At 58.3% G+C, this 13,885-nt stretch overlaps 1 protein-coding gene across 1 annotated transcript in view; it reads right to left on the bottom strand.

Moving 5' to 3' along the window:
* wdr91 (WD repeat domain 91) overlaps positions 1 to 13,885 on the bottom strand; it is a gene marked incomplete at its 5' end in the record, with an annotated part of 64,449 nt that extends 50,564 nt beyond the window's left edge. Inside the window, 2 exons of the mRNA XM_086009775.1 lie at positions 4,497 to 4,676; positions 13,793 to 13,885. Coding sequence (XP_085865901.1) covers positions 4,497 to 4,676; positions 13,793 to 13,885 — 273 coding nt within the window. The remainder of the gene's footprint in view (positions 1 to 4,496; positions 4,677 to 13,792) is intronic.

The raw sequence follows: 13,885 nt of genomic DNA, 5'->3' as shown, positions 1-13,885 counted from the left end.
TCGAGGAGCCGACTCGAGATCAGGCCATTTTAGACTGGGTATTGTGCAATGAGAAGGGACTTATCAACAATCTTCTTGTACGAGGCCCCTTGGGTCAGAGCGATCATAATATGATCGAGCTCTCAGTCGAGATGGAGAGTGAGGAAATTGAATCAGAGACTAAGGTCCAGAACTTAAATAAAGGGAATTACGAGGGTATGAGACGGGAATTGGGTAAGATTGATTGGGTGGTGTTTCTGGGGGGATTGACAGTGGATAGACAATGGCAAGCATTCAAAGATAGAATGGAAGAATTCCAGAACATGTTTATACCGGTTTGGCATAAAAATAAACCTAAAAAGGTGGCTCAACCGTGGATAACGAGGGAAATTAGGGACAGCATAAAATCAAAAAAAAGGGCATATCAACTGGCAAAAAAAAGCACCAGACCGGAAGATTGGGGGCAGTACAGGATACAGCAAAAGAGGACAAAGGGATTAATCAGGAAGGGGAAAATAGAATACGAAAGTAAACTTGCAGCAAACATAAAGACAGACTGCAAAAGCTTTTATCGGTATATCAGGAGGAAAAGACTGGTAAAATCCCAAGTCGGTCCCTTGCAGTCCGATTCGGGAGAATATATAATGGAGAATAAGGAAATGGCAGACCAATTAAACTCATACTTTGGTTCTGTATTCACAAAGGAGGACACAAATAACCTCCCAGGAATATCGGCAAACATAGGGACTAATGAGAGGGAGGAGCTGACAGAAATTAGTATCTCTAGGGATATGGTGTTGGGTAAGTTGAGGGGACTGAAGGCCGACAAATCCCCGGGGCCTGATAAACTACATCCTAGGGTACTTAAGGAGGTGGCCCTGGAGATAGCAGATGCTCTAAGGATCATCTTCCGGAACTCCATTGACTCGGGAACAGTACCCGTGGATTGGAGGGTAGCTAATGTTACCCCAATATTTAAAAAGGGGGGTAGAGAGAAAGCAGGGAATTATAGACCAGTAAGCCTTACATCGGTTGTGGGCAAAATGCTAGAGTCCATTATTAAGGATAAAATAGCGGAGCACTTGACAAATGGGGAAAGGATCGGACAGAGTCAACATGGATTTACAAAGGGTAAATCGTGTTTGACTAATCTGCTGGAATTTTTTGAGGAAGTAACTGGTAAAATAGATGGGGGAGAGCCAGTGGATGTGGTGTACCTTGACTTCCAGAAAGCCTTCGATAAGGTTCCACACAAAAGATTATCATGCAAAATTAAGGCTCATGGGATTGGGGGCAAAGTATTAACGTGGATAGAGAACTGGCTGGCGGATAGAAAACAGAGAGTTGGAATAAACGGCTCGTTTTCGGAGTGGCAGGCAGTGACCAGCGGGGTGCCGCAAGGATCTGTCCTGGGACCCCAGCTGTTCACAATATATATAAATGATCTGGATCAGGGAATTGGATGCAATATTTCCAAATTCGCTGACGACACTAAACTAGGAGGAGGGGTGGGCTCTGATGAGGATGTCAGGAGGCTACAGTGCGATTTGGACAGGTTGGGAGAATGGGCGGATACGTGGCAGATGCACTATAATGTGGATAAATGCGAGGTTATCCACTTTGGGGGTAAAAACAGGAGGGTAGATTATTATCTAAATGGCAATAGATTGGGAGATGGGGAAGTGCAGAGGGACCTGGGTGTTCTTGTGCACCAGTCACTGAAGGAGAGCATGCAGGTGCAACAGGCGATTAAGAAGGCAAATGGTATGTTGGCCTTCATATCAAGGGGGTTCGAGTATAGGAATAGGGATACCTTACTACAGCTGTACAAGGTGCTGGTGAGACCGCATCTGGAGTATTGTGTACAGTTTTGGTCGCCCCATCTGCGGAAGGATGTTCTTGCCATGGAAAGAGTGCAGCGGCGATTCACCAGGCTGATACCTGGAATGGCGGGAATGACCTACGAGGAGAGATTGAATAGTTTGGGCTTGTACTCACTGGAGTTTAGAAGATTGAGAGGGGATCTCATCGAAACATATAAAATTATGGCAGGCCTGGACAGGCTGAATTCAGAGAGAATGTTTCCAATGGCAGGGGAGCACAGAACCAGGGGCCACAGTCTAAAAATAGCGGGCAAATCATTTAAAACAGAGATGAGGAAGAATTTCTTCACTCAAAGAGTGGTGAGCCTGTGGAATTCCCTGCCACAGAGGGCTGTGAAGGCTAATTCAATAAATATTTTCAAGAGAGAATTGGATATATTTCTGAAGGCTAAGGGGATTAAGGGTTACGGAGAAAAGGCGGGGACGGGGTACTGAACTGGTAAGATCAGCCATGATCTCATTGAATGGCGGAGCAGGCTCGAAGGGCCGAATGGCCTACTCCTGTTCCTATCTCTATGTTTCTATGACCAGGTAGTAACGGTACAGGCTGGTAATCGGATACCTGGACAGTATGGACCAGGGAGTAACGGTACAGGACTGGTAATCAGATACCTGGACAGTATGGACCAGGGAGTAACGGTACAGACTGGTAATCAGATACCTGGACAGTATGGTCCAAGGAGTAACAGTACAGGCTGGTAATCAGATACCTGGACAGTATGGACCAGGTAGTAACGGTACAGGCTGGTAATCAGATACCTGGACAGTATGGACCAGGTAGTAACGGTACAGGCTGGTAATCAGATACCTGGACAGTATGGACCAGGTAGTAACGGTACAGGCTGGTAATCAGATACCTGGACAGTATGGACCAGGTAGTAACGGTACAGGCTGGTAATCAGATACCTGGACAGTATGGACCAGGTAGTAACGGTACAGGCTGGTAATCAGATACCTGGACAGTATGGACCAGGTAGTAACGGTACAGGACTGGTAGTCAGAAACCTGGACAGTATGGACCAGGTAGTAACGGTACAGGCTGGTAATCAGATACCTGGACAGTATGGACCAGGGAGTAACGGTACAGGCTGGTAATCAGATACCTGGACAGTATGGACCAGGGAGTAACGGTACAGGACTGGTAGTCAGATACCTGGACAGTATGGACCAGGGAGTAACGGTACAGGACTGGTAGTCAGATACCTGGACAGTATGGACCAGGGAGTAACGGTACAGGCTGGTAATCAGATACCTGGACAGTATGGACCAGGTAGTAATGGTACAGGCTGGTAATCAGATACCTGGACAGTATGGACCAGGGAGTAACGGTACAGGACTGGTAGTCAGAAACCTGGACAGTATGGACCAGGTAGTAACGGTACAGGCTGGTAATCAGATACCTGGACAGTATGGACCAGGGAGTAACGGTACAGGCTGGTAATCAGATACCTGGACAGTATGGACCAGGGAGTAACGGTGCAGGACTGGTAATCAGATACCTGGACAGTATGGACCAGGGAGTAACGGTACAGGCTGGTAATCAGATACCTGGACAGTATGGACCAGGTAGTAACGGTACAGACTGGTAATCAGATACCTGGACAGTATGGACCAGGTAGTAACGGTACAGGACTGGTAATCAGATACCTGGACAGTATGGACCAGGGAGTAACAGTACAGGCTGGTAATCAGAAACCTGGACAGTATGGACCAGGTAGTAACGGTACAGGCTGGTAATCAGATACCTGGACAGTATGGACCAGGGAGTAACAGTACAGACTGGTAATCAGATACCTGGACAGTATGGACCAGGGAGTAACGGTACAGACTGGTAATCAGATACCTGGACAGTATGGACCAGGTAGTAACGGTACAGGACTGGTAATCAGATACCTGGACAGTATGGACCAGGTAGTAACGGTACAGGACTGGTAATCAGATACCTGGACAGTATGGACCAGGGAGTAACGGTACAGGACTGGTAATCAGATACCTGGACAGTATGGACCAGGGAGTAACGGTACAGACTGGTAATCAGATACCTGGACAGTATGGACCAGGGAGTAACGGTACAGGCTGGTAATCAGATACCTGGACAGTATGGACCAGGTAGTAACGGTACAGACTGGTAATCAGATACCTGGACAGTATGGACCAGGGAGTAACGGTACAGGACTGGTAATCAGATACCTGGACAGTATGGACCAGGTAGTAACGGTACAGACTGGTAATCAGATACCTGGACAGTATGGACCAGGTAGTAACGGTACAGACTGGTAATCAGATACCTGGACAGTATGGACCAGGGAGTAACGGTACAGGCTGGTAATCAGATACCTGGACAGTATGGACCAGGTAGTAACGGTACAGGACTGGTAATCAGATACCTGGACAGTATGGACCAGGGAGTAACGGTACAGACTGGTAATCAGATACCTGGACAGTATGGACCAGGGAGTAACGGTACAGGACTGGTAATCAGATACCTGGACAGTATGGACCAGGGAGTAACGGTACAGGACTGGTAATCAGATACCTGGACAGTATGGACCAGGGAGTAACGGTACAGACTGGTAATCAGATACCTGGACAGTATGGACCAGGGAGTAACGGTACAGACTGGTAATCAGATACCTGGACAGTATGGACCAGGTAGTAACGGTACAGACTGGTTTTCAGCTTGCTGACGGTGTGTCGATATGCATCCTCCAGCCTGCTGAACAGGCGACGATCTAGGTAGCCCCAGTATTCTCGTAGTCCATTGAGGTCATAACCCTGAACCGAATGCTGCAGCTGTTCTACAATCTTATCAACCTACAAAAAATATATGAAGATTATTACACCACCAGCATTGCAAAAGTTAGCTTTTTAAAACATTATAATTTATGCACTGATGCAAGTGATCTTTTAGCACTTGGAATCTCAAAAGGCAATAGCAACAGTTTCTGTGGCTGACATCAGCCATGCACCTTGCATCACCAGTTAATGTTAGCTGTGGCTCAGTGGGCAGCACTCGCACCTCCGAGTCAGAAGGCTGTGGGTTCAAGCCCCACTCCAGAGACCTGAGCACATAATCCAGGCTGACACTCCAGTGTAGTCCTGGGGGAGGACTGGCAGAGGTGCCGCCCTTCAGATGAGCCATTAAACCAAGGTACTATTCAAAGAGCAGGGGGGTTCGCTCCAGTGTACTGGCCAAGATTTATCACTGAACCAACATCACCAAAAACAGATTTTCATGTTGCTATTTGTGGGACCTTGCTGTGCGCAAATTGGCTACTATATTTCCTACATTACAATAGTGACTACACTTCAGAAGTATTTTATTGACTGTAAAGCGTTTGCGACGCCCTTAGCTCCTAAGAGGCGCTATAGGAAGTCTTTCTTTATTTTCAGTTCAATGTATTACATCACATTATTATAGAGAAGGTAACAGACTGCAAGACCGAATGTCTAAATCTTCAGGATTTGTGTGGTTTAAAACTGAGGCAGCAGGACCAGCAGCTGACAGAAATTATTATACAAGGCTACAACCTGCCACTGAGCAATTAAAGTGTTTTATTCAAACACGTGCCTCCATTGTTCTACAGGTGACATCTACTGCGGCCAACCTTGAGACAGGTCTTCATTTGTGCCCTTGCATAAGGTGCCCAAGAATGTCCCAGCACCAAACTTCCCTCCCCAGGCAGCAAGGGTGCAACAGTTTGCCTCTGCTTGGTCCCACTCCAGAACAACATGGACGAGCCCGCGACCCCGCTCTCCACAACACAGACCAGCCCGCGACCCAATCTCCACAACAACACGGACCAGCCCGCGACCCAATCTCCACAACAACACGAACCAGCCCGCGTCCCCGCTCTCCACAACACGGACCAGCCCGCGACCCACTCTCCACAACATGGACGAGCCCGCGACCCCGCTCTCCACAACACAGACCAGCCCGCGACCCAATCTCCACAACAACACGGACCAGCCCGCGACCCAATCTCCACAACAACACGAACCAGCCCGCGTCCCCGCTCTCCACAACACGGACCAGCCCGCGACCCCGCTCTCCACAACAACATGGACCAGCCCGCGTCCCCGCTCTCCACAACACGGACCAGCCCGCGTCTCCGCTCTCCACAACACGGACCAGCCCGCGTCCCCGCTCTCCACAACAACACGGACCAGCCCGCGTCCCCGCTCTCCACAACACGGACCAGCCCGCGTCCCCGCTCTCCACAACACGGACCAGCCCGCGTCCTCGCTCTCCACAACACCACGGACCAGCCCGTGACCCCGCTCTCCACAGCACCACGGACCAGCCAGCGACCCCGCTCTCCACAACACGGACCAGCCCGCGTCCCCGCTCTCCACAACAACACGGACCAGCCCGCGTCCCCGCTCTCCACAACAACACGGACCAGCCCGCGTCCCCGCTCTCCACAACACGGACCAGCCCGCGTCCTCGCTCTCCACAACACCACGGACCAGCCCGCGACCCCGCTCTCCACAACACCGACCAGCCCGCGACCCAATCTCCACAACAACACGAACCAGCCCGCGTCCCCGCTCTCCACAACACGGACCAGCCCGCGACCCCGCTCTCCACAACAACATGGACCAGCCCGCGTCCCCGCTCTCCACAACACGGACCAGCCCGCGTCTCCGCTCTCCACAACACGGACCAGCCCGCGTCCCCGCTCTCCACAACAACACGGACCAGCCCGCGTCCCCGCTCTCCACAACACGGACCAGCCCGCGTCCCCGCTCTCCACAACACGGACCAGCCCGCGTCCTCGCTCTCCACAACACCACGGACCAGCCCGTGACCCCGCTCTCCACAGCACCACGGACCAGCCAGCGACCCCGCTCTCCACAACACGGACCAGCCCGCGACCCCGCTCTCCACAACACAGACCAGCCCGCGACCCCGCTCTCCACAACACAGACCAGCCCGCGTCCTCGCTCTCCACAACACCACGGACCAGCCCGTGACCCCGCTCTCCACAGCACCACGGACCAGCCAGCGACCCCGCTCTCCACAACACGGACCAGCCCGCGACCCCGCTCTCCACAACACGGACCAGCCCGCGTCCCCGCTCTCCACAACATGGTCCAGCCTGTGTCCCCGCTCTCCACAACACTGTCCAGCCCGTCTCCCCGCTCTCCACATCAACACGGACCAGCCCGCGACCCCGCTCTCCACAACACGGACCAGCCTGCGACCCCGCGCTCCACAACACGGACCAGCCCGCATCCCCACTCTCCACAACACAGACCAGCCCGCGTCCCCGCTCTCCACAACACTGTCCAGCCCGTCTCCCCGCTCTCCACATCAACACGGACCAGCCCGCGACCCCGCTCTCCACAACACGGACCAGCCTGCGACCCCGCGCTCCACAACACGGACCAGCCCGCATCCCCACTCTCCACAACACGGACCAGCCCGCGTCCCCGCTCTCCACAACACGGACCAGCCCTCGTCCCCGCTCTCCACAACAACACGGACCAGCCCGCGTCCCCGCTCTCCACAACACGGACCAGCCCGCGTCCCCGCTCTCCACAACACGGACCATCCCGCGTCCCCGCTCTCCACAACAACAGACCAGCGCGCGACCCCGCTCTCCACAACAACACGGACCAGCCAGCGACCCCGCTCTCCACAAGGACCAGCCCGCGACCCCGCTCTCCACAACACGGACCAGCCCGCGTCCCCGCTCTCAACAACAAGGACCAGCCCGCGTCCCCGCTCTCCACAAAACGGACAAGCCCGCGTCCCCGCAACACGGACCCGCCCGCGGCCCCGCTCTCCACAACAACACGGACCAAGCCGCTTCCCCGCTCTCCACATCACGGGCCGGCCCGCGTCCCCGCTCTCCACATCACGGACCGGCCCGCGTCCCCGCTCTCCACAACACGGACCGGCCCGCGTCCTCGCTCTCCACAACACGGACCGGCCCGCGTCCCCGCTCTCCACATCACGGACCGGCCCGCGTCCCTGCTCTCCACAACACGGACCGGCCCGCGTCCTCGCTCTCCACAACACGGACCGGCCCGCGTCCCCGCTCTCCACAACACGGACCGGCCCGCGACCCGCTCTCCACAACACGGACCGGCCCGCGTCCCCGCTCTCCACAACAACATGGACCGGCCCGCGACCCGCTTTCCACAACACGGACCGCGTCCCGCTCTCCACAACACGGACCGGCCCGCGTCCCCGCTCTCCACAACACGGACCGGCCCGCGTCCCCGCTCTCCACAACACGGGCCAGCCCGCGTCCCCGCTCTCCACAACACGGACCAGCCCGCGTCCCCGCTCTCCACAACACGGACCAGCCCGCGTCCCCGCTCTCCACAACACGGACCAGCCCGCGTCCCCGCTCTCCACAACACGGACCAGCCCGCGTCCCCGCTCTCCACAACAACAGACCAGCCCGCGACCCCGCTCTCCACAACAACACGGACCAGCCAGCGACCCAGCTCTCCACAACAAGGACCGGCCCGCGACCCCGCTCTCCACAACACGGACCGGTCCGCGTCCCCGCTCTCCACAACACGGACCGGCCCGCGTCCCCGCTCTCCACAACACGGACCGGCCCGCGTCCCCGCTCTCCACAACACGGACCGGCCCGCGTACCCGCTCTCCACAACAACACGGACGGGCCCGCGTCCCCGCTCTCCACAACACGGACCGGACCGCGTCCCCGCTCTCTACAACACGGCCAAGCCCGCGTCCCCGCTCTCCACAACAACAAGGACCGGCCCGCGTCCCCGCTCTCCACAAAACGGACAGGCCCGCGTCCCCGCACTCCACAACACGGACCGGCCCGCGTCGCCGCTCTCCACAACAACACGGACCGGCCCGCGACCCCGCTCTCCACAACAGGGCCAGCCCGCGACCCCGCTCTCCACAACACGGACCAGCCCGCGACCCCGCTCTCCAGAACAACACGGACAAGCTCGCGACCCCGCTCTCCACAATACGGACCGGCCCGCGACCCCGCTCTCCACAACACGGACCGGCCCGCGACCCCGCTCTCCACAACACGGACCGGCCCGCGACCCCGCTCTCCACAACACGGACCGGCCCGCGACCCCGCTCTCCACAACACCACGGATCGGCCCGCGACCCCGCTCTCCACAACACGGACCGGCCCGCGTCCCCGCTCTCCACAACACGGACCAGCCCGCGACCCCGCTCTCCACAACACGGACCAGCCCGCGACCCCGCTCTCCACAACACGGACCAGCCCGCGTCCCCGCTCTCCACAACACCACAGACCGGCACGCGTCCCCGCTCTCCACAACACGGGCCGGCCCGCGTCCCCGCTCTCCACAACACGGGCCGGCCCGCGTCCCCGCTCTCAACACGGGCCGGCCCGCGACCCCGCTCTCCACAACACGGGCCGGCCCGCGTCCCCGCTCTCCACAACACGGGCCGGCCCGCGTCCCCGCTCTCCACAACACGGGCCGGCCCGCGTCCCCGCTCTCCACAACACGGGCCGGCCCGCGTCCCCAACACGGGCCGGCCCGCGTCCCCAACACGGGCCGGCCCGCGTCCCCAACACGGGCCGGCCCGCGTCCCCAACACGGGCCGGCCCGCGTCCCCAACACGGACCGGCCCGCGTCCCCAACACGGACCGGCCCGCGTCCCCAACACGGACCGGCCCGCGTCCCCAACACGGACCGGCCCGCGTCCCCAACACGGACCGGCCCGCGTCCCCAACACGGACCGGCCCGCGTCCCCAACACGGACCGGCCCGCGTCCCCAACACGGACCGGCCCGCGTCCCCAACACGGACCGGCCCGCGTCCCCAACACGGACCGGCCCGCGTCCCCAACACGGACCGGCCCGCGTCCCCAACACGGACCGGCCCGCGTCCCCAACACGGACCGGCCCGCGTCCCCAACACGGACCGGCCCGCGTCCCCAACACGGACCGGCCCGCGTCCCCAACACGGACCGGCCCGCGTCCCCAACACGGACCGGCCCGCGTCCCCAACACGGACCGGCCCGCGTCCCCAACACGGACCGGCCCGCGTCCCCAACACGGACCGGCCCGCGTCCCCAACACGGACCGGCCCGCGTCCCCAACACGGACCGGCCCGCGTCCCCAACACGGACCGGCCCGCGTCCCCGCTCTCCACAACACGGACCGCGTCCCCGCTCTCCACAACACGGACCAGCCCGCGTCCCTGCGCTCCACAACACGGACCAGCCTGCGTCCCCGCTCGCCACAACACGGACCAGCCCGCGTCCCCGCTCTCCACAACAGCACGGACCAGCCCGCGTCCCCGCTCTCCACAACACGGTCCAGCCCGCGTCCCCGCTCTCCACAACACGGTCCAGCCCGTGTCCCCGCTCTCCACAACACCACGGATCAGCCCACGACCCCGCTCTCCACAACACGGAACAGCCCGCGTCCCCGCTCTCCACAACACGGACCAGCCCGCGACCCCGCTCTCCACAACACGGACCAGCCCGCGACCCCGCTCTCCGCAACACGGACCAGCCCGCGTCCCCGCTGTCCACAACACAGACCAGCCCGCGTCCCCGCTCTCCACAACACGGACCGGCACGCGACCCCGCTCTCCGCAACACGGACCAGCCCGCGTCCCCGCTGTCCACAACACAGACCAGCCCGCGTCCCCGCTCTCCACAACACGGACCGGCACGCGACCCCGCTCTCCACAACAGCACGGACCAGCCCGCGTCCCCGCTCTCCACAACACGGACCAGCCCGCGTCCACGCTCTCCACAACACGGACCAGCCCGCGTCCCCGCTCTCCACAACACCACAGACCAGCACGCGTCCCCGCTCTCCACAACACGGACCAGCCCGCGTCCACGCTCTCCACAACACGGACCAGCCCGCGACCCCGCTCTCCACAACACGGACCAGCCCGCGTCCACGCTCTCCACAACACGGACCAGCCCGCGTCCCTGCCCTCCACAACACCACAGACCAGCACGCGTCCCCGCTCTCCACAACACGGACCAGCCCGCGTCCCCGCTCTCCACAACACGGACCAGCCCGCGTCCCCGCTCTCAACAACACGGACCAGCCCGCGACCCCGCTCTCCACAACACGGACCAGCCCGCGACCCCGCTCTCCACAACAAGGACCAGCCCACGACCCCGCTCTCCACAGCAACGCGGACCAGCCCGCGACCCCGCACTCCACAGCAACGCGGACCAGCCCGCGTCCCCGCTCTCCACACCACGGACCAGCCCGCGACCCCGCTCTCCACACCACGGACCAGCCCGCGACCCCGCCCTCCACAACACGGACCAGCCTGCGACCCCGCTCTCCACAACACCACGGACCAGCCCGCGTCCCCGCTCTCCACAACACAGACCAGCCCGCGACCCCGCTCTCCACAACACGGACCAGCCCGCGTCCCCGCTCTCCACAACACAGACCAGCCCGCGTCCCTGCTCTCCACAACACCACAGACCAGCCCGCGTCCCCGCTCTCCACAACACAGACCAGCCCGCGTCCCCGCTCTCCACAACACAGACCAGCCCGCGTCCCCGCTCTCCACAACACCACAGACCAGCCCGCGTCCCCGCTCTCCACAACACAGACCAGCCCGCGTCCCTGCTCTCCACAACACCACAGACCAGCGCGCGTCCCCGCTCTCCACAACACGGACCAGCCCGCGACCCCGCTCTCCACAACACGGACCAGCCCACGTCCCCGCAACACGGACCAGCCCGCGTCCCCACTCTCCACAACAAGGACCAGCCCGCGACCCCGCTCTCCACAACACCACAGACCAGCCCGCGTCCCTGCTCTCCACAACACCACAGACCAGCCCGCGTCCCCGCTCTCCACAACACAGACCAGCCCGCGTCCCTGCTCTCCACAACACCACAGACCAGCGCGCGTCCCCGCTCTCCACAACACCACAGACCAGCGCGCGTCCCCGCTCTCCACAACACAGACCAGCCCGCGTCCCTGCTCTCCACAACACCACAGACCAGCCCGCGTCCCCGCTCTCCACAACACAGACCAGCCCGCGTCCCTGCTCTCCACAACACCACAGACCAGCGCGCGTCCCCGCTCTCCACAACACCACAGACCAGCGCGCGTCCCCGCTCTCCACAACACGGACCAGCCCGCGACCCCACTCTCCACAACACGGATCAGCCCGCGTCCCCGCTCTCCGCAACGCGGACCAGCCCGCGGCCCCGCTCTCCACAACACGGACCAGCCCGCGACCCTGCTCTCCACAACACGGACCAGCCCGTGTCCCCGCTCTCCACAACACGGCGCCTGGGTCTGAGCCCGTGTCCCCACTCTCAACACACCTGGGACTGAGCCCGTGTCCCCACTCTCCACAACACGGCGCCTGGGTCTGAGCCCGTGTCCCCACTCTCAACACACCTGGGACTGAGCCCGTGTCCCCACTCTCCACAACACGGCGCCTGGGTCTGAGCCCGTGTCCCCACTCTCCACAACACACCTGGGACTGAGCCCGTGTCCCCACTCTCCACAACACGGCGCCTGGGTCTGAGCCCGTGTCCCCACTCTCCACAACACACCTGGGACTGAGCCCGTGTCCCCACTTTCCACAGCACACCTGGGACTGAACGCAGAATCAGACGCAAGAGTGTCTTACTCAATATGTACTACTGCCCATTTTAGTACAAAAAACTGCACCTTCAGAAAAGTATTAAAAATAAATGTAATGGGCAGAAATGTAGAACAGGCCTAGAGAGTATCCATCTAGATTACTGAAGCAGGTTCAGGAGGAGAGCAGAAGCACGGAGAAAGAATACTGTAGGCAGATTAGCGGAGGGGCAGATAGGTGGCAGATGCAGGTCAATGGAGAGCAATATGAAATTGTGCATTTTAGAAAAAAAGTGAAAGGAAGTATACTCTAAGTGGCAAGATCCTTATCAGAGTGTAGCAAGGGAAAGATCTACTGATACAGACACCTCAGATGGAGGTTGCCAAAATGATGAACTATGTAGAGTAAATGCTAATTGTTTCAACTGGTGATGGGCCAACTGGTCTGCTCCTGTGGTTCAATCGAGGAAGCTACAGGGCTATGGACAGAGAAATACAGAGGGGTACATTTTGGGTTATTCAAGCAAAGACAGCTAAGCAGAGACAAAAATGGCTTTCTGTACTGCAAACTTCTATGTTTCTAGGATATGTGAATTGCTAAAACTAGAGGCACCGACTGAGAATTATCACAAAAACAAAGGAGGAACTTAGAGGAATGTTTTTCAGAGTTGTTAGAACATGGAATGCTTTAATACAACGCATGCCGGGGCTGTATCATACTTTGAAAGTGATTTGGATGAATGTTTGAAAAAGAAGAGTATGAAAGGAACATAGGAACAGGAGTAGGCCATTCAAATAGATCATGGCTGACCTGCACCGCAACTCCATTTACCGGCCTTTGCTGCATATCCCTCAATACCTTTGCCTAACAAACATCTGTTGATCTCAAGTCTGGAAAATTCCAATTGACCCCCGCCTCAACAGCCTTTTGGGAAGGGAGTTCCAGATTTCCACCACCATGTGAGAAAAAGTACTTCCTGATTTCACTCCTGAACGGCCTGGCTCTAATTTTAAGGTTATACCACTTGTTCTGGATTCCCCCACCAGAGAAAATAGTTTCTCTCTTTCTACCTTATCAAATCCTTTAATTATTTTAAAAACCAAGCTTATGCAACCTGTCCTCATAATTTAACCCTTTCAGCCCAGGTGTCATTCTGCTGAATCTGCACTGCACCCCCTCCAAGGCCAATATATTCCTGAAGTGCGGCGCCCAGAACTGAACGCAGTACTCGAAATGGGGTCTGACCAAGGCTTTGTCACTGGACAGAAGAGTGTCCCAAATCTGCCTTTATTCTACAGAATCTACGTCAGCCAGAAAAAAAACTCAGACTCTGCCGTTAATGCCAAGCTCGCCGGACTTTAGTCAACTCACTCGAAATCCCTTCTCCTTGTCCGCCTTGATCTCTGCGTCAAATGTTTTGAGGGTATTACTAAATTCTCTGTGGAGGAGGTACTCCCGGACAAG

Source organism: Somniosus microcephalus, chromosome 16, assembly GCF_052327205.1.
Source record: "Somniosus microcephalus isolate GS21.2 chromosome 16, FLI_Smic_1.0, whole genome shotgun sequence".
NCBI classification, from domain to species: Eukaryota; Metazoa; Chordata; class Chondrichthyes; order Squaliformes; family Somniosidae; genus Somniosus; species Somniosus microcephalus.
This window is presented reverse-complemented; position numbering and strand designations above follow the sequence as displayed.